General features: G+C 41.0%; 1 protein-coding gene across 2 annotated transcripts in view; it reads left to right on the top strand.

The window, feature by feature from the left end:
- Positions 1 to 25,312, top strand: part of LOC118819560 (arf-GAP with coiled-coil, ANK repeat and PH domain-containing protein 2-like) — a 96,894-nt gene that overhangs the window by 10,265 nt on the left and 61,317 nt on the right. For both annotated transcript variants that reach the window (XM_036587416.1, XM_036587415.1), the window contains exons 2-3: positions 18,390 to 18,447; positions 24,445 to 24,564. In XM_036587416.1, the coding sequence (XP_036443309.1) occupies positions 18,390 to 18,447; positions 24,445 to 24,564 (178 nt within the window). The remainder of the gene's footprint in view (positions 1 to 18,389; positions 18,448 to 24,444; positions 24,565 to 25,312) is intronic.

Raw genomic sequence — 25,312 nt, 5'->3', positions numbered from 1 at the left:
CTATGTTTAGAAATATGGAAACTATCTTCTCCACCAAAATCCCTCCGTGATCTCACCTCACAGCCTGATGCTCATTTCCTCAACATCAGTGCAGTAATCAGAGCTTTACTTCACTGGGAACCCCCCCACACCAGTTCCACTAGTGGTCCAACAATGGCAGGAAGAGTATGACAGCAGAGGGGCCGACCCCAGCGTCAGAGAAGCAGCTTGATGAAAAGTTTGCCTTTATGCAAATGTGCACAAGACCCCACTGATAAAGGAGACTGATTGGGGGAAAATCTAATTCACACAAATATATAAAGCAATGGACAAAGTCCAGAGAGAGATCAGGCTTCAGGATGGCTGCACTGTTTATAGCTGTGCTGTTGTACATTCTCCATGTTTATAAATCAATCAAGTGTACTAAAGGGGGATGCCACTGACTGTTCAAAATTTCCACATAATTTCAGGCATTACGAGGTAAATAAAGGCATTCAGAGTGGTTTGGTGTGAAATGGTTCAGATGTCTTCACAGTGGTGGTGATAGGAACCAGGGGTCGCCATGACTACAACACAAATATAGACATTTTATTTACTATCCAGAACCACCAGTGAACCTACACGAGTCTTCTGAGTTTATATGGAATATTGATGATAAAATAGTGGTAAATCTGGAAAAATAAGTTTTCTTTTGGGACTATTTTGCCTCACAACTCCCTGCATGTATCCCTCCACCATGAATGGATTTTAAGGCCAAAATCTTCTCAAAACTATCATAAAACAGTGTCTCAGTCATCAGGCAGTGAATTCATAACTATTTCATGTAGTAACTTTCTGTGAGGGAGTTTTTAGAGGTGGACGTCTGGTTCCCATCAGCACCCCCGTGAACAGTTCTGACTTGTATTGACCGTCACCACACAGGAAGTGGTTTGTAAATGGAAAACAAGAGAGTAGGCAAAGGGTGCTTTGAGAGAGCTGCCCAGTTTTGGGTCAAGCAAGTCCACAGCTGCTCACTTAGATTAGTGTTAGATTTAAGGCTGAAAAATTAATCGTTTTCATGTTAAAATCGCAATTTGAATGCAATTTTCAAAACACAATAGCTGCAGGTTTAGTTATAGCCTAGTTTATAAAGAGCCTTAACGGCTTTCAAATGGGTGAATTTAAAATAACACTCAACTGCCTGTAGATGAGTCAGACCAATCAAAAGCAGCCATGTGCTGTGACATCACAACCACGACTAACTGGCAGTCTGGCTCACTACATTCAGCCTCAAGCCACAAAAAGTGGTGTTTTTGACCAAAATAAAAGGCTTGGATGTCTCAGACTGTGTATTCATAACCATGTCATGTAATAACTTTGTGAGGGAGCTTTTAGAGGTGGACGTCTGGTTCCCATCACCACCACTGTGAACAATTCTGACTAAGTTTCTCTAGAACAGAGCGTTTCACACCAAACCGCTCTGAACGACTCTGTTTACATCTTAACCATTTAAATATGCAGAAATTTTGAAAAGTCAGTGCATTTCCTCTTTAAAAACTCGACATGGGTTGGTGCTAATTGGTACACCTACACCGATCAGGCATAACATTATGACCACCTCCTTGTTTCTACACTCATTGTCCATTTTATCAGCTCCACTTACTATATAGGTGCACTTTGTAGTTCTACAGTTACAGACTGTAGTCCATCTGTTTCTCTGATACTTTGTTAGCCCCCTTTTACCCTGTTCTTCAGTGGTCAGGACCCCCATGGACCCTCACAGAGCAGGTACTATTTGGGTGGTGGATCATTCTCAGCACTGCAGTAACACCGACGTGGTGGTAGTGTGTTAGTGTGTGTTGTGTCGGTCTGAGTGGATCAGACACAGCAGTGCTGCTGGAGTTTTTAAACACTGTGTCCACTCACTGTCCACTCTATTAGACACTCCTACCTTGTCGGTCCACCTTGTAGATGTAAAGTCAGAGACGATAGCTCATCTGCTGCTGCACAGTTTGTGCTGGTCATCCTCTAGTCCTTCATCAGTGGTCACAGGACGCTGCCCACAGGACACTGTTGGCTGGATATTTTTGGTTGGTGGACTATTCTCAGTCCAGCAGTGACACTGAGGGGTTTAAAAACTCCAGCAGCACTGCTGTGTCTGATCCACTCAGACCAGCACAACACACACTAACACACCACCACCACGTCAGTGTTACTGCAGTGCTGAGAATGACCCACCACCCAAATAGTACCTGCTCTGTGAGGGTCCATGGGGGTCCTGACCACTGAAGAACAGGTTAACAAAGTATGCAGAGAAACAGATGGACTACAGTCTGTAACTGTAGAACTACAAAGTGCACCTATATAGTAAGTGGAGCTGATAAAATGGACAATGAGTGTAGAAACAAGGAGGTGGTCGTAATGTTACGCCTGATCGGTGTAAGTTGATGTCACTGCATTAGCCTAGTAGCTCCAGTGAAGTCTGAGGATGCAAACTTCAAACATTAAACGTGTCTTGGCGGATCAGCTGTATTTGGGGTGGGGTGGGGGGGGGGTATGGGGGGTCTGTTGGAATGTGATTACTTTTTCCAAACAATTCCTGTGTCACAGTGTTGGAGAGGGAACCTCAGCCCGTTTCACGCATCTCGATGAGCGACTGCGGTGCTGGATCTGGCTGTGAAATCACTGATATGCCGTGATTGTGGAGATTGGTTGTCTGTAGTGGTCCTCTGAGATCGGCGCCTGAGATGGAGCGCGGAGGGCCGGCTCGGGGGGCTGTTTTGCAATGATGAGTCTGTTTAACTGCCTCTCTCTTACACATGCTCCCTCTTGGGCAACAGCCAGAAAACCAGAGAGCGGATCCAGAGCCTCGCTTTCACAACATGGTTTTAGTGTGAATCATGTGAATCAGCCTTGTAGAGGAGTGATTGAGTCAGAGTGGTGCTGTGTTTAGAAGGTGAGGTGGGTTTGGTCACCATTAGGGTGTAACGATTCGCAAAAATCACATAATTTGGTTTCGTTTTTGTTTTATTAGATTTACAGTTATTAGAGCATTCTGTATTATAGAAGTGCAGTATTTGAGCAGTTAAGCCTGACTCAGACTGATGCCCTGTGCACTCAGCTCAAAGGGGAATTCCATTGCTTTTTCGAAATTTCTGCATTTAATCATTGATATGTAAACCGAGTGATTTAGGTGTGAAATGGTTCAGATGTCTTTACAGTGGTGGTGATAGGAACCAGGGGTCGCCATGACTACAACACAAATATAGACATTTTATTTACTATCCAAAACCACCAGTGAACCTACACGAGTCTTCTGAGCTTATATGGAATGTTGATGATGGAAAATAGTGGAAAATCTGAAATAATAAGTTTTCTTTAGGGACTATTTTGCCTTATAATGCCCCATAATTACTTTTCCACCACAGATGTAAAGTTTTAAGCCAAAACATTATTGTACAAAATCAGATAACATGGTCTCAGCCACTGCAGCTGTGAGCTAATCTGCTAGCCACACGCTAATATGTTATATTGCTTTTGAATTTCTCAGTTTTATTATAAAAAAAATAGCAGTATTAGCCCTGAGCTAATATATTAATATTGCTAATACATACAAGCGAATATATTGTTTCACCTTTTTACTTTTATTAAACATATATATTTTAATTTTTTTTACTGTTTACTGTCTTATTTGCACTGTTTTACTGCTTTATTTAAATATATTGTGAAGCCATTTGAGTTTTAATATATGAAAGTGCTATATGAGTAAAGGTTTTATTATTATTATTATTATTATTATTATTATTAAATGATAGTGATATTTCCAGAAGAGGGATGGTCTTATGCTGTGTGTGTGTGATTATTACAATTCAAGGCAGTATAAGTTGCATTAAAACTTTATCCTTTGAATGGGTTGTTGGATGATGTGCTGTATTCTCCCCCCCACCGTAGTTCTGATATGCAAACATACCCACCCGTGTGTCGGAGCGCTTTGAATGAGACAGACCTTTGTCACAAATGTATTTGCATGCCTGAGTTTGAAGTGGTTGTATTTTTCTCCCTTTCTTTGAAGATCTCACCAATATTGATGTGGCTACTCAGACTGGTTTGTTATGGTTGCCCACATGAGCCTAACCACACCGTGAAAGATATCTTTCCTCTTTTTGCACCGGTAGCTCTTTCTTTGCCTTGTTTAAACTGTAGTGACCAATGTGTGGGTCTATTCTTGTTCTAACGGCAATGACCAGCCCACTCTGCTCTTAATCTGACCTGTTTGTTCCATTTTATCAGGGACATTTGAAGTGCAAACACAAGGTGATTAAAGGGCCCATACACTGCATTTTTTTGTAGGTTATTTTTTTTTCCCTGTGGGTTCCTCATGATGTTTGTGTGGTTTTTTCACATGGCCATCCCCACTTTAGGGGATGAACATCTCTTCATCCTCTAGAATTCAACAGGCTGTTTGTTTAAGGCTGAAATGTATAAATAAGCCCTTGTTCTAATTGGCTGCTCTGGATTGTGCCTCATTCAGAAAGCAGTCTAGCCTGAAACCCTCCTTATAAGTTCTGTGTGAGTGGGCGGGGCTGAACTGCTGTAAGGCGGAAATGTGTTTTTTGTGACCTCACAAAGCGATTTATTTTCATAACAAGAAAGCTGTAGGATAATACAAAGCTAAAATGATGCTGTTACCAGCATTGCTGTCATTGCCAGTAAAGAGTTTGACTGCAGTTTGAAATCAAGTAATAGAAATTCTATGTATTTTTCAAAATTTCTGCATAATTAATTTGTTTAGGTGTAAAAAGTCGTTCCGAGTGGTTTGTTGTGAAATGCTTTGTTCTAAAGAAACTTACCGAGTCAGAACTGTTCACAGTGGTGGTGATAGGAACCAGACGTCCACCTCTAGAAGCTCCCTCAAAGAATGTTATTACATGAAATGTTTATGAATTCACTGCCTGAGACACTGTTTTCTGATAGTTTTGAGAAGATTTTGACCTTAAATTCCATTCATAGTAGATACATGCAGGGCGCTGTGAGGCAAAATAGTCCCCAAAAGAAAACTTATTATTTCAGATTTTCCAGATTTCACCATCATCAACATCCCATATAAACTCAGAAGACTCGTGTAGGTTCACTGGTGGTTTCGGATAGTAAATACCGCTGTACTATACCGGTGATTGGTATAGTATAGTGGGTAGTGGTTGGTATAGTATAGTGGGTAGTGGTTGGTATAGTATAGTGGGTAACGCCTCTGCCTTCTATGCTGTAGGCCGGGATTCAAGCCCCCTATACTATACCAATAAGAGTCCTTGGGCAAGATTCCTAACACTACCTTCGCCTACCTGTATAAAATGATCAAACTAAGTTGCTCTGGATACGAGCGTCTGCCAAATGCCGAAAATGTAAAAATGAAAATGTAAATAAAGTGTCTATATTTGTGTTGTAGTCATGGCGACCCCTGGTTCCTATCACCACCACTGTAAAGACACCTGACTCTGTAAGTTTTCTGCCACAAAGCAATTCATCAGACCACTCCAAATGCCATCTCAGTGAATGAGTGATGTGGACACTATTTATTTATCATTTCAGCTGGACACTGATCTCCTTTTGCCCCCTTTTCAGGGCGACATGTCTGGAGGGGAAGGGTTTTATTTCGAATTTGGTTCATTTCAGTTCAGATCATGTCACATTTTAATGTTTTTTTGCAGTCTTAATAGAATTACTGTCAGTTTAAACTGGATCCAGAGCTGACGCCGACCCCGCGTTCAGGGTATTTCTGTCAGATTAGCGCCGCCCGCTAGATCAGGGAAACAATGTGAAACTGTGAGCCAAGCACAAGTCACACCTTCCTGTTCCTGCATTTTTTTGGGGTATAATTTTAGCTCCACCCTCCACCAAACATGCAGCGCATGAGGAATGTAGGAGGTTCGTTCCAGTGCACTACAGCCTTGTTTGTTTCTTCTAGCAGGAGAAATGCACACTCTGGCATTCCCTTCTGTTTTTGAGCAGCATATGTTTTGCTCTTCAGGATGTTTTTGTTTGAATATGCTTGAGAAATATGTTAAGATACGATATTGGGGGGGCGGTGGTGGTGAGGGATCCCAACTGGGAAAATGTTGTTATTCCTAAAATCCCTTAGGTCAAGCCTGCAGGGTTTGGATCTGACACAGTTGGATTCTGATTCTGACTTCTCAGTGTGATGTGGTCTCACAGCTGGCTCACTTTTCTAAATCTTCCATTGAGCTTTGGGTTTTACTGATCTAGCCTACATTGGACTATTAGCCTGCTTTTAAGTCAGAGAGTTAAAGAGAGAGTTTGGTAATCAGAGAAATCAGATCTGTGCAGTTTTCCCTTAATGAAGTCCATCAGCCAAGACGTGATGGTGTCTCCACAGCGCTCCGTGGTCCAGAGCAAGTGGAAAGAGCAGTGTGTCATTAGCATTTTCATTGGCTTCATCAACTTCACTGCATACAATCAAACTTTTTTCCATAATTTTTGCGTTTTATGTTTTTTTTTTTTATAAGATATGCAAACAGTGATGCCAGGTTGAATAATTAAGAATAAACCTGAGTAATTTCATTGATATTAAATTGATTTTTAGTAACAGTTTTCTAAATTCTCATCACCGCAACACAGTTTGAAGGTTTGAATCTGTAAACAATATTTTATATATTATATTTTTTACTATATAACCCTCATTAACTGTCCACAGAACGTTTTGGTGATTTGGTTTGCATCCTTACAGTTTACAAGGAAAACATCAAAGTAAAGAGGTCAAACAGTTAATAGTAATACAAACTCATTCTTTTCTATTAAAACATGATAAAAATGTTGGTACTGAGAAACACACTGCCAAAAAACTTTAAAATAGAATTTTTTTTGCCATATCATATAGAGCTCCTTGATCTACTAAATACTAAATTTATTAAATGATTTTTTTTTCTTGCAAGATGCTTATGATACTCAAATATTTATGAAAATGTTCTGAGCAGAGGTATTATACTTAAACTGTATAGTATAGTTTATACTTAAATTATACTATAAAACTATTGCAAAAGCTAAAACTAGCAGTAAAAAAAATGTAAACAAACATTACATTAAAACTATGCCCTGCAAAAATTACTAACACGAAGTAAAACTGAGAAAAAGCTTTAGTTTTAGTTTCCTCAGTGTGTGAATGAGGGTTTAGAAGAGAATCTGTTCTGCGTTTGGTCTGAACTGAGCTCAGCCTGCTGTGTAAATTGATTTCATCTGCTGTCACAGCGTTCATCATCATCATAATAATAATAAACCAAATAATAATAAATGAAACTGAAACTAGTAATTCACCCTTAAAACAAACTAAATAAAACTAATGAAACTTTCCAAACTCTAATAACCCTGGTTCTGAGGCAGTTTCATAAGAATGACTTGGTAGAGTTGGTGTTTAGTGTTCTCCTCAAAGCGTGTTGAACTGTCCACCGACGTTTTGGTAGCAGCAGTTTGAAAAGAGTAGTTTTTAGCGAATTATTTTGTCCTTGTTTACAGAAAACAGTATGTCAGCAGGGTCAGAAACCACATATGCAAGTCTGTTTATGTTTACAGAACTGCTTGTAGTATACAAGTTTCCATTACGCGTCAGCTGCATAGCCTTTGGCTCCAGTGCTAAAACTAATGAAGCAAACTTCAGATATCAATCACGCCTCGGCTGATCAGCTACGCTTGACCCTTGAATAGTTTTTCTCTCATCTGTTTCTGATTCGAGAAGCAGATATGTGTGTTAGAGGGTTAATGAACGGTGCTGAAGTTCCTTCATTAGTGAAACTTCCTCCCTCTCCTTCCTTCCCTCTCTCTCTCTCTCTCTCTCTCTCTGACTCTGCTCGTTACTCAGACATGTGTTGGATTAGCTCCAGCATTTGAGCCGTGAAGCAATGGCCAGCTTTTCTCCTCCACACACTCCACGTCAGCACTTTCACAACCCTCCGTCAACCTTTTCTCTGGAAAACAGAACAAAAATGTTGCTTCAGTGCAGCCGAGCTAATGTACAAATGTGGAGTCTGCATTTAACCCATATTCCACTTTCATAACCCTTAAAAGAGAACTCCGCCGATTTTTCAAAATTTAGGTATAATTAAATGGTTAAGATGTAAACAGAGTTGTTCAGAGTGGTTTGGTGTGAAACGCTCTGTTCTAGATAAACTTACTGAGTCAGAATTGTTCACAGTGGTGGTGATAGGAACCAGACGTCCACCTCTAAAAGCTCTTCACAGAAAGTTACTACATGAAATGGTTATGAATTCACTGCCTGATGTCTGAGACACTGTTTTATGATAGTTTTGAGAAGATTTTGACCTTAAATTCCATTCATGGTGGAGGGATACATGCAGGGTGCTGTGAGGCAAAATAGTCCCCAAAGAAAACATATTTTTTCAGATTTTTTGCTTTTTTTCCATCATCAACATTCCATATAAACTCAGAAGACTCGTGTAGGTTCACTGGTGGTTCTGGATAGTAAATAAAATGTCTATATTTGTGTTGTAGTCATGGCGACCCCTGGTTCCTATCACCACCACTGTAAAGAGATCTGAACCATTTCACATCAAACCCACTCTGAATGACTCTGTTCACTTCTCGAGGACCTAATTATTCAGAAGTTTGCACACATTGCTGGAATTCCCCTTTAAGTGCACTTTATCACGGACTTAATTAGCCTGATAAGGTTATAAAGGTTGAATGAGCACACAGAATAACATCAGGTGGACAGACAGTGTGATATAAAGGGCATGGACACAATCATAATGAACTGCAGTGTTTATGATCGGTTTACCAGCAGGACGGGTTATATGAAGCCTACAGTTTTAGATATATTTTAGATATATTACAGATTTTTCGGATTCTGTGAAGTTGTGAAATGCTTATTTATTTATTTATTTATTTATTTTTTACCCGATTTTCTCCCCAATTTAGTCATCTCCAATTCCACCCGCTAGTTAGGACTCCCCCAATCACACGATGCTATCAACGCTAGGAGGGCGAGGCTAACACAGGCTTCCTCCGAGACCTGTGAAACCAACCACCGCATCTTTTCGAGCTGCCGCTCACGCAACGTCACTGGACAGCCGAACGCGCTCGGAGGAAAGCGCCAACCACCAGATCTGTTATGTCAGCTAACAGACGCCTGCACTGACCAGCATTGCGCTGAGTGAGTGATGGGGGGAGAAAGGCAGCCATCCCACCCACCCAGAGAGAGCGAGGCCAGTTGTGCTCTCTCGGACTCCTGGCTACGGACGGCTGTAGCATCACCAGGGATCGAACTCGCGGTCTCCTGATGAGAGGGCCAACGCTTAGACGCTTGCGCCACTCGGGAGCCCCCCTTGAAATGCTTATTAATGTACAGTGGGGCCCAGCAGTCTGAGACCACTTTGAAGGTGTAGGATTGTTTTCATTTTATTTTGCAAATAATAAAGAATAGAATTTTGGAAATTTTAGAATTTTGAAAATTTATGACAAAAAGAAGAAAAATTATGATGTAAAAAAGCAAAAGTATTCAAGATTCTGCACTGTTTCTAGGTCAATATTCGAATTTAAGCAAATTTGTGAAATTGGCCTTTTTGTACAAAAAGGTCAGTTTTTTTAGTCTTATCTCTTCTACTCAAGTTCGTGTTCAGACGACTCTTAGGTGGATTTGGCTTACTGATCGGAGGCCTTTGTCACAGTGTGCGCCAGCTCAAGTGTGAGTTGTCATTAAAGCAAAAAGTGGGACTAATACTAAGAAATTCTGGGATTCATGTTAAAATTTCTACTGTTCACTCAAATTATGCTGATAATATATTTTGTACTCGTGCTCTGAGACTTCTGGACTGCGCTGTATTACACTAATATGTCTTTGTATCTCGAAAATACAGATGTGAAAATGTGATGTGAAAGTAACAGGAATAACTTAAGCTGAAGAATAGTTGCGGGTTCGCTGCAGGTCCTCATCTTAGAAAGTGAAGTAGTGTGAGCTTTGCATAAGGCATGATAAAACTCAGTGATGGTCTTAGTTTACTTTGACTTGTTTTATCCAAATGCTACATTTATCTTTAAGTACTTTAGGTTTTCCCAGGAGATCCTCTTATAGTGTTTGTGTGGTTTTGTGTACTAAAAACAGTCATAATTCATCTTTACATGACAAACTTCTCCCCCTAAAATTAAACATCAGTCTTTAAGACTGATATACGCCGATCAGGCATAACATGATGACCACCTCCTTGTTTCTACACTCATTGTCCATTTTATCAGCTCCACTTACTATATAGGTGCACTTTGTAGTTCTACAGTTACAGACTGTAGTCCATCTGTTTCTCTGATACTTTGTTAGCCCCCTTTTACCCTGTTCTTCAGTGGTCAGGACCCCCATGGACCCTCACAGAGCAGGTACTATTTGGGTGGTGGGTCATTCTCAGCACTGCAGTAACACTGACGTGGTGGTGGTGTGTTGGTGTGTGTTGTGCTGGTCTGAGTGGATCAGACACAGCAGTGCTGCTGGAGTTTTTAAACACCTCAGTGTCACTGCTGGACTGAGAATAGTCCACCAACCAAAAATATCCAGCCAACAGCGTCCTGTGGGCAGCGTCCTGTGTCCACTGATGAAGGACTAGAGGATGACCAACACAAACTGCAGCAGCAGATGAGCTATCGTCTCTGACTTTACATCTACAAGGTGGACTGACAAGGTGGGAGTGTCTAATAGAGTGGACAGTGAGTGGACACAGTGTTTAAAACTCCAGCAGCACTCCTGTGTCTGATTCACTCGCACCAGCACAACACCCACAAAATACCACCACCATGTCAGTGTTACTGCAGTGCTGAGAATGATCCACCACCCAAATAGTACCTGCTCTGAGGGTCCATGGGGGTCCTGACCACTGAAGAACAGGGTAAAAGGGGGCTAACAAAGTATTAGAGAAACAGATGGACTACAGTCTGTAACTGTAGAACTACAAAGTGCACCTATATAGTAAGTGGAGCTGATAAAATGGACAATGAGCGTAGAAACAAGGAGGTGGTCATCATGTTATGCCTGATCGGTGTATGTAAGTGTCCTCTGTTATGATTGGCTGCCACGGTCAAAAAGCAGTGTAAAAACAGTCCTAACTTCAGCACGAATGGGCAGAGCAAAACTGCTATAGCTACAATTAGTAGATGTATGTAAACGCCTTACACAAAACAATGACTTCAAAATAGGTTGAATTACTCTCTGAATCAGGATTGTATGGACTGGGAAGTGATCAGTGTGTTTTGAAACTAAGAATGTTTGCATACTGCATGAAATAAAATTAAAAAAGCGACGCTATAATAGTGTGATCTAGTGAAATAAAGAGGGCCGAGTATAGAGCCTTGGGGAACTCCTTCATCCTTTGCATCTGTTTGTGTATAGATGTGCTGCAGTGTGCTTGCATATAAAGCAAGCAGGTTAAACTGGGTTCCACAGCTCAGCAGAGATCGGCTCTTTCCTTCGTCTTATGTGTTAAATTCAGTTCACTGAGACCTTGATAATTAACTAATGAGCTGAATCAGGTATGTTTGAGGAGTCTGCAGTGCTGTGACCCACCAGGACTGGAGTCTAAAACATGATATAAAACATGATATATAAATTCCAGTAATCATTAAATTGGCTGTGTGAGTTCTGAACATTGTTAATGAACGTGCCAAGAGCGTTTTGTGGTTTTAAAGTTTTAGCACCCTGTCAGCTATGCCTAGTATTTGGGCAGTTTTCCAAGCTTTCTCCTACAGAGGTGATGCCAGTGTCTGTCTTCTGTCTTGGCCTTTGTTACTGGTGCCAGATGTACAGTTCTGACCTCAATAACGTGGTTCATGACCAGTGAGTGATGGTTTAGGAATGTGGCTTGCAGGCTTCCATTGCTTGTTAGCTACATTAGCCTCGCAGCTCCTAAATCTAAAGAATCAAACTTCAGACGCCAATCAAACCAAGGAATCTCAAAACTTCCAGAATGTCCTATCATAGCATCAGTGAGTATGTTTGCATGCACCCAATAATCCAATCATAATCAGATTTCTGCGGTTATATGATTATTCAAGTGGTTATGTAAACAGCATACGTTGATTTCTTAGATCAGAGAAAGTCTACAAAATCTGATTAAGAAATCTGACAAAAAGAGGCTGGATTTGAACTCGGTAGTCAGATTTCTCAGCGCATGTAAACTCTTACTCTGATTTCTTTCGGATTTCTCAGCCTGCACATGTGCAGAGCAGACTGTGGTACCGGAAATGAGCAAGCAGCATTTGCAGCAAAACACTTTTGGAGCGACGATGAAACCGACTACATGCTTGACGAAACGAGGGATATAAATATTCTTCATCTTCTAGATGATGGATGTTCATATTTTCAGCTAAAGTGGTGCGATATTTTAAAAAAAATTCGCGACATGAAGTTTGAGTTTTACGTTATGTTTACGTCACGTCGTCTTCTGTGAGTTTATTTTCTTCATTTTCTTTTTTAGAAATCTGATTACTGTCTGACTCATGTAGATCCAGAGTTTCCCCGTTATCTGATTACCACAGTGCATGTAAACACGATCAGATTAGTGACAAAATCAGATTTTCTGCAGCTATCAGATTAGTAAGTGCATGTAAACACACTCAGTGAGCAAAACCTTCCTCTGTATTATAACAGGATTATTAAAATATACTAAAAATATTTAAAGGTGAATGGTCATGTTTGGTCATGTTTGGCTTTTTTGTAATGTTATCAAGTGAACACTCTTTGCTAAAGCATGTTTAGATCTTCTACCTCAGATTTTCTTCTTCAACGGTGATGTTGTTGTTCGTAGTGTCCACGGAAAGAATGAGTTCCAGTCACTTTGGCGGTAATAAAGTATACCGCAGTGTGGCATGTCAGAATTATGACGTGTCAAATTTCTCTTCCACGTCTGAATGGCTAAATAAACACACGTTTGTGGGAGCTCACCGATAGGTGGCGCTGATAGAAAGAGGGAAAATCAGAGCCAGGAAAAACCTCAGAAAAACTAAGCATGACAGTCGCACGGTTGATTTCAGCTTTCACTCCAACAGCATCAGCTTTGCGCTCTCAGATTTCCTCTAAAAGAGTCATTTTAGGACCACTTAGCTGTACTGTGATGTGTGGCATTATTGGCCTGCTAACTAAGCTGTTATTAGCATAGGCTAAACGCTGCATTCCCGAACACCACGGAACGGATTCAGTTTCGACTTTCTGACAGTTTCTACATGACATCATTTATCACATTAACAATAAAATATCATATCACCCACCCCTTCTAATGACTCATGATAGATTTGAGTGCAGCAGTGCTGCATCCTGTTTTGGGTCTAGTGGAGGTGTGGTGACGTCTATGCGGAGTAGACTTAGCTACAGCCCCACCAGCTGAAAGAGCCAAGAGGAAATCTGGGAAATGTAGGAATTGTGCTTTGTATGTTCAGGAGTAAGACGGTTCCTCTTCGCTAGAACCGTAATAAATGTCATGATTTTTGTTCTGAGTGTTTATTTAGGGGCACTGAAACACTATTACACTGAAATTAGTTCACCATCGATCGTGTTGTAGTTCTTTACAACACCCAGAAAATCAGCTGCAATTTAAAGGGTGATTTTTAATCTTTTTTATCTTTTTTTTGTCCCCTAAATACTTTTTACGTGACCATTTTCTGTTTGTTACTGCACCTTTAAGACTGATATATGTAAATGAGCTCTGTGCTGATTGGTTTGCCTTGTATTGTGTCTTGTTCAGAAAGCAGTCCAGGTTGAAACATTCCTTTGAACTGCACCATCAATGGGTGGAGCAAAACATCAATGAGCAGAATATGTAAATATATTGGTAAATATAGGTCACAGATACAGTTCTTCAGTGTTCAGGACCCCCATGGACCCTCACAGAGCAGGTACTATTTGGGTGGTGGATCATTCTCAGCACTGCAGTAACACTGACGTGGTGGTGGTGTGTTAGTGTGTGTTGTGCTGGTACGAGTAGATCAGACTCAGCAGTGCTGCTGGAGTTTTTAGTAAGTGCGTGCCTGATTGGTGTATATACACACTTAAAAATGATGGTTCTTCAAGTGCCCTTTAGTAAGAAAATGGTTCTATATAAAACCTTTTTGAAAAGGGTTCTATAGAGCACCAAAAAGGGTTCTTTTATTGTTACAGTGTCAGGCTTGTTACACTAGAAGAACCCTTTTTGTTGCTATATAGAACCCTTTTCAAAAAGCATTTATATGGATCCATCTACAGCACGTTCTCCATCAATCTGAAGAACGCTTTCATGATGCAAGGAGTCATTTAAGCGTGCAAAGGGTTCTTTGAGTGTTCATGGTTGTATATAGAACAATTATCTTTATTAAAGAACCCTGGAAGAACCATCAAGGTGTAGCGTGCTTTGCGGAGAGGCTGTAACAGGTTATCTACTTCCACTCTGTCTAATTGCATTAATGGAAAATATGTTAGTCATACACAGTTATGAGAATTATGATTACATGAAATGGTTTATTATTAGTCATATATTATTATTATTGTGATTATTATTATTGTTACTGGTTAACTGTCCCTGCAGTCGCCTCGGTCTCTCTCTGCCTCTGATTTCGTCATCTTTTTCAGTGCTGTAATCAGACGCGGCGCTGCAGTGTGCGTAACAAACGAGATAAGCTTTCACTTTTGGAGTTCAGCAAAGCGTTTTTTGACGCTCCTGTGCTGACAGAATATTTGAAACGTTTGGGGAGGAGCACAGTGCAGAGATTTACATCTGACCCCTGAATGCAAACCTGTTCGGAATCAAATCTAATCTCTATTTTTTTTATCTAATCGCTGGTATTTAGGTGAAGAATGTGTGTGGCTGACTGGCCACTGTGTAAACAGCTGCAGTCTATCCCAGCAGGACGGTGAATTGATTATTCCTGCTGCAGCACTTTGGCAAAGCCCTTGTTTATCCAGCAGTTAAGGATGGTAAAAACATCTGCATCGTGTCTTTATAAATCAGTGGCAGAATGCTGAATCCGGTCCTGTGTAGGCCTTCACCAGTGTTAACGCTTTGTGACCGATACCAATTTTAAGCATCTTAAACAGAGGTCACTAATAGGCGGACCGCGGTCCGAGACCAGACCCAGATGCTGTCCAATGCAGACCTGGACCTATAAGCGGTAAACTATGGAGAATTATTTAATTTGACGGGGTGGTCCTATTTTAATCGGCGTAACATTTCTAGTCATTACGGTGCCGGTTTAGTGGCCCGGGAGACTCACAGACCAATCGCATGAGTTGTAAATATCACACGTGACGCTACTCAGCCAATCAGATCTGTGCATTACGATGAGCACTGAGACTCGAGTGAGTGACGCACACACAGGGGAGGGACAAGGCGAGACACAGCAGTCGGAGAAGAAAGTGAGTCAGAGGGAAGTTATTTCACACGTCGTGCTCTAAAAAGAGAAAACTGACAATAAATGTTGTTGAAATGTTACTGAATTGTACTTTATTTGATTTGACATTCAGTTGTTGACTGTATAAGATGTTGATATACCTACTAGGCTACTTCAGTAAACAGTATATGGCACTGAGTCATGATGCAAGTTAGACATTATGATGTTCTGGACCTTCGCTTGAGGAAGTTTTCTTTAACTGGACCTTACTGAATTTTAATTGAAGACCCCTGATCTAAAAGATTCAGATAACCAATAATAAACCTTTAAAACCTCAAACTGGATTGAGGCAGCAAAGCAGTCTGAAGTGTAAGGCCGTAGTTAAAAGGGCCCGTATCACTGAAAATCAAATTTCGCTTACTATTTTTGAGAAAACAAAAAAAAAAAGTGGTTTGATGTTAAACAATGTGCTGTTCACACTTCGGGTCCATACGTCTGCAAAAACGGCCTATTTTGAATTCACTGTTTATATAATGTCACAAAATATTCAATCTGCGGGAGTTTAGCCCCTCCCGTTCATCCTGACTGACTGACTGACTGCTTTCTAAATGGGGCACAATACAGCGCAGCCAATCAGAATCAGCACATGTACATGCAGGACTGAGCAAAAGTCAGAGATATATATATATATACACGCACACACACACATATATTTATATATATAATGTGTGTGTGTGTGTGTGTGTGTGTGTGTGTGTATATATGTATATATAAAGTTATAAATATGAATGATGGCTTTTTGGTACATAAACCAGTGCTATAACTGGACCTCAGGGGAAAACTACAGTACTAAAATGTGGCATATGGGCCCTTTAAGAGTTTTATTGCTTATTCCCATAAGTAAACGTTGGCTTGACTGGACTGACTCTCTGTTTCCGGACAGTTTTCGGTGGTATTTCGTCCAGCCATGTTTTCCAGGTCATTTCAGCCTGAAGCCTCGTCGTCCTCTGAGTGTAGTTGCTCAGCCAGCTGTGAGCCATGTGGCATTTGCACCTGCTTCATGAAATGATGTGCAGTCTATTAAACAAGCTCAATCAAATGTGTGAAACCTAACCAACATTTCCTGTGACTAATGTGCAAAATACACACTCTTCTCAGTTATGGTGTCAAAATATTGCTCCATACTTCTGCAAAAAGCAAAATATTGTTCCATAGTAAATAAAAATAGTGAAATATTGTTCCATATGTCAGCAAAATAGCAAAATATTGCTTTGTACTTAAGGAGAATATCAAAATATTGTTCCACACTTCAGATAAATATCACAGTTTTACTTCCTAGTTGTGATAAATTGCTAAATATTACTCCATACCTCAGAAAAATATTTTAAAAATGGTCCGTAGTTCAGGAAAATAGCTAAATGTAGCTTTGTTTTTTATACGGAAATATCTAAATTTGGCTCCAGACGTCATCTTGAAATGTGCAAGGTAGTTATTTATCCTGTTTATCTGTGCTGATCAGCTGCTGTGGGTGTGTTCTGTCCCAGACACGCTCAGCTTTCTCTTCCTAATTAAGACATTTTTGGAAGGAGATGGTATAAACAAACGGCTCTTGGCAGGATGTTCGCAGGACGCGCTCTTTGATGTGTTGGAGAGTGAGTGAGAGGTTTGTTGCCGTGCAGTCGGTGCTGCTGTAACTGCGCCTTCGTTCCTGCTTCCCTGTGTCGTGTACTGTGCTGCCTCGGGCAGCCAGTCTGTGTTCACTCACGTTGGCTTTTGAGTGTCTTTTGGCTTTGACTAAACATGCCAGGACTCTCTGAGACACTTCAGTCTCACTGAATCTGCAGCACCAGTTTGGACAGAGGCTGACCGATATATCAGTTAGCAGATAATATCAGCCAGTATTGATGACTTGCGGTTTTATTTAGGAAGACATGATGTGCATTTCATTCGTTTTACTGCTTTGGTAACCTTTCAGAAATAAATGTTATTTTTCCTAATATTGCTAATCGTAGTTTATGTTCCAATCTTTTTTTTTTTTACATTTTATCATTTATGTATTTCCTATTTTTCTATTTTTCTTTTCGAGTATTCCTAGTAGGTGTTTAACTAAAAATACTGGGGTATGAAATTAATATATGAAATATAAATATTGGCCAATATTATCGGTTTTTGGTATTTTTTACCCCTTAAAGGGGAATACCTCTGATTTATTCTAAATTTGTGCGTAATTAATAGTAATATTAGTATGTATTGTGGTTATGAATACACTGTCTGTGATGCTGTGTAATGATAGTTTTGAGAAGATTTTGGCTAAAACACACACACACACACACACACACACACACACATGCACATGTATACATATATATATATATATATATATATATACACATCCAAAATAGTAACTTTACAAGAGAAAAAAACTTACTTAACTTTGAATTGAAGTTAATAGAACCAGAACTTTTTTCAAGTAATTTCGGAGTTATTATATTAGTCCTACATCATGAAATTGTAGCACTAATGTGTATAATATAATATATATACACACACACACACACACACACACACACACACACACACACACACATGGTTCATGGTGATACATGCAGGGCAAAATAGTCCCCAATCAAAAGCTACTTTTTCACCATCATCAACATTCCATATAAACTCAGAAGACTCGTGTAGGTTCACTGGTGGTTCTGGATAGTAAATAAAATGTCTATATTTGTGTTGTAGTCATGGCGACCCCTGGTTCCTATCACCACCACTGTAAAGACATCTGAACCATTTCACACCAAACCACTCTGAATCACTTTGTTTACATCTCACACACTGAGTTATGCAGAAATCTGTGAAATTTCCTTTTAAATTTGAATCTGTATCAGACACAAATTGTTCCTGTGGGCTTCATGGGGAGACACCTGCTACGCTTTTCCACCAGGACTGAAAAACATACACATATAATCACACTGCGCTGCCTTAGTTGGGGGACGTTTAAAATTGTGCTCAATGTGTTTTACTTCCAAAGAAGTCTGATAATAATATCTGGTGTTGTTTCCTCTCTTTAACAGAGCCACCATTGAGGAAGTGGAAGGAGATGTTTGTGAGTTGGAGTCCAAGCTGGATAAGGTAGGCTCTGGAACGTGACCATGCACTTTCCACTAAACCTGCTCCACACATTCATAGACCTCTTCCTACACACATTTACTCGTTATATTTATTTGCTCAGCGGTGGTCTTATGGTGGTCCCTTTTTGTTGATGAAAGGAGTGGTGGGCTGTTAAATTGTGCAGTAACAGATGGGCTACAGTCTGTAACTGTCAATGTACAAATAGCACCTATATGGTAGGAGTTTCTGATAAAATGGCCAATACGTGCAGCTACAAGGCAGAGAGGGAGATAGGAGAAAGTGAGAGAGAGACAGAGAAAGAAGTGAGAGAGAGAGAGAGAGTAAAGCAGGATTTCCTTAATTAGCTAGAAAACCTAAGCCTGAGGTCAAGGAAGAAGAGGTAAGGGGGATTCTTATGGGACAGTCCGCACTTTAGGCTGCATTTAACCAGCTTTACTGAGAAATCCTGCCTCATGAAAAACTCCAGGGCATTGTTTGGAGTATTTTGAGTCCCACCCTGAGTGACTCACGCCACACTGGTGTCACTTCCCTCTCACGCTACGGAAGGATATTCTCTCTGGCCTTCAGGAGTTCAGCAGCGACTTCTCTCAGAAAGTTCAACTCATCCCCCACACAGACTGCTGCAGACAGAGCACCAGCCCTGCGGAGCCACATAAAACCCTCTCAGAGCAACAGCTACTCAAGACTTAGAGTAGCAGAATTAGACACTTTTCCCCCTTTAACCCGTTGTAGTCAGTCATTAACCTTGACCATAGTCAGTGATTGTAAGCAGTCATTGTAGTCAGTCATTGTAGGCAGTGACTGTAGTCAGTCATTGTAAGCAGTGACTGTAGTCAGTCATTGTAAGCAGTGACTGTAGTCAGTCATTGTAAGCAGTGACTGTAGTCAGTCATTGTAAGCAGTGACTAGTCTGTGACTAGTCAGTCATTGTAGGCAGTGACTGTTGGCAGTCATTGTAGGCAGTGACTGTAGTCAGTCATTGTAGGCAGTGACTGTCTGTGACTAGTCAGTCATTGTTGGCAGTGACTGTAATCAGTCATTGTAAGCAGTGACTGTAGTCAGTCATTGTAGGCAGTGACTAGTCTGTGACTAATCAGTCATTGTAGGCAGTGACTGTTGGCAGTCATTGTAGGCAGTGACTGTAGTCAGTCATTGTAGGCAGTGACTGTCTGTGACTAGTCAGTCATTGTTGGCAGTGACTGTAATCAGTCATTGTAGGCAGTGACTGTAGTCAGTCATTGTAGGCAGTGACTAGTCTGTGACTAGTCAGTCATTATAGGCAGTGACTGTTGTCAGTCATTATAGGCAGTGACTGTAGTCAGCCATTGTAGGCAGTGACTGTAGTCAGTCATTGTAGGCAGTGACTAGTCTGTGACTAGTCAGTCATTGTAGGCAGTGACTGTTGTCAGTCATTGTAGGCAGTGACTGTTGGCAGTCATTGTAGGCAGTGACTGTTGGCAGTCATTGTAGGCAGTGACTGTAGTCAGTCATTGTAGGCAGTGACTGTAGTCAGTCATTGTAGGCAGTCACTGTAGTCAGTCATTGTAGGCAGTGACTGTAATCAGTCCTTGTAGGCAGTGACTGTAGTCAGTCATTGTAGGCAGTGACTGTAGTCAGTCATTGTAAGCAGTGACTAGTCTGTGACTAGTCAGTCCTTGTAGGCAGTGACTGTAATCAGTCCTTGTAGGCAGTGACTGTAATCAGTCATTGTAGGCAGTGACTGTAGTCAGTCATTGTAAACAGTCATTGTAGGCAGTGACTGTTGGCAGTGTCTAGTCAGTCATTGTAGGCAGTGACTGTAGTCAGTCATTGTAGGCAGTGACTAGTCAGTCATTGTAGGCAGTGACTAGTCTGTGACTAGTCAGTCATTGTAGGCAGTGACTGTAGTCAGTCATTGTAGGCAGTGACTAGTCAGTCATTGTAGGCAGTGACTAGGCAGTGACTAGTCAGTCATTGTAGGCAGTGACTAGTCTGTGACTAGTCAGTCATTGTAGGCAGTGACTGTAGTCAGTCATTGTAGGCAGTCACTGTAGTCAGTCATTGTAGGCAGTGACTGTAATCAGTCCTTGTAGGCAGTGACTGTAGTCAGTCATTGTAGGCAGTGACTGTAGTCAGTCATTGTAAGCAGTGACTAGTCTGTGACTAGTCAGTCCTTGTAGGCAGTGACTGTAATCAGTCCTTGTAGGCAGTGACTGTAATCAGTCATTGTAGGCAGTGACTGTAGTCAGTCATTGTAAACAGTCATTGTAGGCAGTGACTATTGGCAGTGTCTAGTCAGTCATTGTAGGCAGTGACTGTAGTCAGTCATTGTAGGCAGTGACTAGTCAGTCATTATAGGCAGTGACTAGTCAGTCATTATAGGCAGTGACTAGTCAGTCATTGTAGGCAGTGACTAGTCAGTCATTGTAGGTAGTGATTGTAGTCAGTGATTGTAGGCAGTGACTGTAGTCATTGTGGGCAGTCGTTGTAGGCAGTTGTTGTAGGCAGTGATTGTGGGCAGTGACTGTAGGCAGTGACTGTAGTCATTGTAAGTCAGTCATTGTAGGCAGTCGTTGTAGGCAGTGACTGTAGGCAGTCGTTGTAGGCAGTGATTGTGGGCAGTGACTGCAGGCAGTCGTTGTAGGCAGTGATTGTGGGCAGTGACTGTATGCAGTCGTTGTAGGCAGTGATTGTGGGCAGTGACTGTAGGCAGTCGTTGTAGGCAGTGATTGTGGGCAGTGACTGTATGCAGTCGTTGTAGGCAGTGACTAGTCTGTGACTAGTCAGTCATTGTAGGCAGTGACTGTAGTCAGTCTTTGTAAGCAGTGACTAGTCTGTGACTAGTCAGTCATTGTAGACAGTGACTGTTGGCAGTCATTGTAGACAGTGACTGTTGGCAGTCATTGTAGGCAGTGATTGTAGTCAGTCATTGTAAGCAGTGACTAGTCTGTGACTAGTCAGTCATTGTAAGCAGTCATTGTAAGCAGTGACTAGTCTGTGACTAGTCAGTCATTGTAGGCAGTGACTGTAGTCAGTCATTGTAAGCAGTGACTAGTCTGTGACTAATCAGTCCTTGTAGGCAGTGACTGTAATCAGTCATTGTAGGCAGTGACTGTAATCAGTCATTGTAGGCAGTGACTGTAGTCAGTCATTGTAGGCAGTGACTGTAGTCAGTCATTGTAAACAGTCATTGTAGGCAGTGACTGTTGGCAGTGTCTAGTCAGTCATTGTAGGCAGTGACTAGTCAGTCCTTGTAGGCAGTGACTAGGCAGTGACTGTAGTCAGTCATTGTAGGCAGTGACTGTAGTCAGTCTTTGTAGGCAGTCATTGTAAGGCAGTGATTGTAGGCAGTGATTGTAGGCAGTCATTGTTGGCAGAGACTGTGGGCAGTAACTGTAGGCAGTGATTGTAGTCATTGTGGGCAGTCGTTGTAGGCAGTTGTTGTAGGCATTGATTGTGGGCAGTGACTGTAGTCATTGTAAGTCAGTCATTGTAGGCAGTCGTTGTAGGCAGTGACTGTAGGCAGTCGTTGTAGGCAGTGATTGTGGGCAGTGACTGCAGGCAGTCATTGTAGGCAGTGATTGTGGGCAGTGACTGTATGCAGTCGTTGTAGGCAGTGATTGTGGGCAGTGACTGCAGGCAGTCATTGTAGGCAGTGATTGTGGGCAGTGACTGTATGCAGTGATTGTGGGCAGTGACTGTATGCAGTCGTTGTAGGCAGTGATTGTGGGCAGTGACTGTAGGCAGTGATTGTGGCAGTGACTGTATGCAGTCGTTGTAGGCAGTGATTGTGGGCAATGACTGTATGCAGTCGTTGTAGGCAGTGATTGTGGACAGTGACTGTATGCAGTCGTTGTAGGCAGTGATAGTGGGCAGTGACTGTATGCAGTCGTTGTAGGCAGTGATTGTAGGCGGTGACTGTAGTCATTGTAAGTCAGTCGTTGTAGGCAGTGATTGTGGGCAGTGACTGTATGCAGTCGTTGTAGGCAGTGATTGTGGACAGTGACTGTATGCAGTCGTTGTAGGCAGTGATTGTGGGCAGTGACTGTATGCAGTCGTTGTAGGCAGTGATTGTGGGCAGTGACTGTATGCAGTCGTTGTAGGCAGTGATTGTGGACAGTGACTGTATGCAGTCGTTGTAGGCAGTGATAGTGGGCAGTGACTGTATGCAGTCGTTGTAGGCAGTGATTGTAGGCAGTGACTGTAGTCATTGTAAGTCAGTCGTTGTAGGCAGTGATTGTGGGCAGTGACTGTATGCAGTCGTTGTAGGCAGTGATTGTGGGCAGTGACTGTAGTCATTGTAAGTCAGTGATTGTGGCAGTGACTGTAGTCATTGTAAGTCAGTCATTGTAGGCAGTCGTTTGGTGTCTGAAGCTTTCAGTTGTTTGAAAGTGTATCTTATTCTAAATTTAGTGTTTGATCACACAAGACTGCTGATTTTTTACTGATAAAATTTTACAAATATACAGTTTCCCCCTTAAGCCAAATGTAGGCGTCAGCCAGGACAGATTTGGTGTATGAAATTTGGTTCTTTAGTTTTTTGGGCTGGAGCTACGAGCATGAGTTGACATCGCCTACTGCCCGACGCCCCGGCCACAAAACTTCGCATTTTTAAAAATACAGAGCCTGTGGCTCGAGTGGCCACTTGCCTTGAAGTTTTTTCTTTATTTTTTTCCTATTTTAACAAACCACTTGGGCTGGATTTCCCCAAAAGCATCTCAGCACAAAGATGATTCTTAAACGGTAGAGCGAGCATCACACTGAACACTCTCTCTACCAGTTAAGAAACTGGACCCAGACTGGTTTTCACACATTCACAAAAATCCACCGTTAATAACAAAACAAGTAGTTCAAAGCATGTTTGGTCAGAGGCTGAGTTCATATACTACACCCTTAAAAAAGATGGTTCTTCAAGGGTTCTTCTGTAAAGATAATGGTCCTATATAGAACCATGAACGCTCAAAATACCTTTTGCATGATTAAAGGGTTCTTTGCATCGTGAAAGCGTTCTATATAGCACCAAAAAGGGTTCTTCTACTGTAACAAACTTGTATCGTAACAATAGAAGAACCCTTTTCAAAAAGGTTCCATATAGAACCATCTACAGCTCGGTCGCCATCCATCTGAAGAACCTTTTCATGATGCAAAGAACCCTTTAATCATGCAAAAGGTTTTTTTCAGGGTTCTTTGCATCATGAAAATGTTCTTCAGATGGATGGCGACCGAGCTGTAGATGGTTCTGTATGGAACCTTTTTGAATCACCTTTTCATGATGCAAAGAACCCTTTAATCTTAAAGTTTTTTTGAGGGTTCATGGTTCTATATAGAACCATTTTCTTTACTAAAGAACCCCTTGAATGATTAAAAGGTTTTTTCAGATTGATAGAGAATGTGTTGTAAATGGTCCTATAGGACCATTTTCTTTACAGAAGAACCCTTGAAGAACCATCTTCATCTCCAGAGCGACTATGCTATCGAGGGTTCTATATAAAACCTTTTTCAAAATGGTTCTATATAGCACCAAAAAAAACGTTCTGCTCATGGTAACAATAAAATAACCCGTTTCGGTGCTATACTGAACCATTTTCAAAAAGGTTTTATGTAGAACCATCTATAGCACATTCTCTGTCTCTCTGAAGAACCTTTTCGGGAACCTTTAAACCTTTTAAACCTTTTCATTGGGTGTTTATGGTTGTATATAGAACAGTTTTCTTTACTAAAGAACCATCTTTAAGAGAGTACATGGAAAAATGTCTTGCGAACTTGACAGACTTGTTTTAACTGGACTATTTTTTCTTCCCTTAAAACAACGCTAAAGGGAACCTTACACAGTAAATAATAATAAATATTAACGAGACAGAAAGCACATCATAATCTCCACAAGCGTATTATATTTTGTTTTTATGTTTATCAAAACCACTAAAACTAAAATTTAATGTTGTTTTTTGATGCCAGTTCCTTGTAGATAATACATTGTCCAGCACTACATGTTACTCATCCTCTTCTTGTGTGGTGCAGCTGGTGAAGCTGTGCATTGGAATGATCGACGCTGGAAAGGCCTACAACACCGCAAACAGGCAGTTTGTGAACGGCATCCGGGAGTTAGCGCAACAGTCGGTCAAAGATGAGGTCGTTGAGGTGAGTGACCTTGCAGAAGTGATAATGATGAAGAGTGCAGAATAAAGAATGTTGCTTATCACTGACACAGCGGCATTTCTGGGGAGTGAGTTTTCCAGCAGTGCTGCACAATACATCGCTTTTTAACCTCTTCAACTGCTTGAGACCACCGGTGGTTCCAAAACGCACTTCGTCATATTCTTCATAACTTTCATATTTCATAAGCTACATTCTAAAGGTGGGGGTCGTGTGAGAGCTGTAACTGTCTTCTTTCCAGTCAAATAGATGGGTGATGTAGCTTTAAACCCTTATAATAAAAGAAGCTGAACTCAGTTTTTTTTTCTACTGAAAGTCGACCCATTTTTCCACAAATCTGGGCTATAAACTATAAACAGATGGCGTCTCTTCAGTGATCTGTACTGTAAAAATTATTTTTATGAAATAATACAAAGAGCACCTAAGATTTTTGGCTTTCAGCAGTGAACTGTAAGTATATAGCGATATGTGTGATCATAAAACACATGTTCTGTTAATTTGAGGGGAGCTTTTACAAAAAATAAATAAGTAAAATAAAAATTTACATTAATTTCATGAAGTTACTGAATAATTTGCCTTATGATTTGGTCATGTAAATTCAGATGGAAAAACCAAAATATACCCTGGTCAATTAGAGGTTAAGTGTTAGTGCAGTATTAGCCGCTGCAATGCTGGTATAGCAGAAGGCTGCAATTATGTGATAATTATTATTACCGATTAATATTGTGGTTAT

The sequence above is a fragment of the Colossoma macropomum genome, unplaced genomic scaffold (genome assembly GCF_904425465.1).
Source record: "Colossoma macropomum unplaced genomic scaffold, Colossoma_macropomum, whole genome shotgun sequence".
Lineage (NCBI taxonomy): Eukaryota > Metazoa > Chordata > Actinopteri > Characiformes > Serrasalmidae > Colossoma > Colossoma macropomum.
The sequence above is the reverse complement of the archived record's forward strand: the minus strand, read 5'-3'. Positions and strand labels throughout refer to the sequence as shown.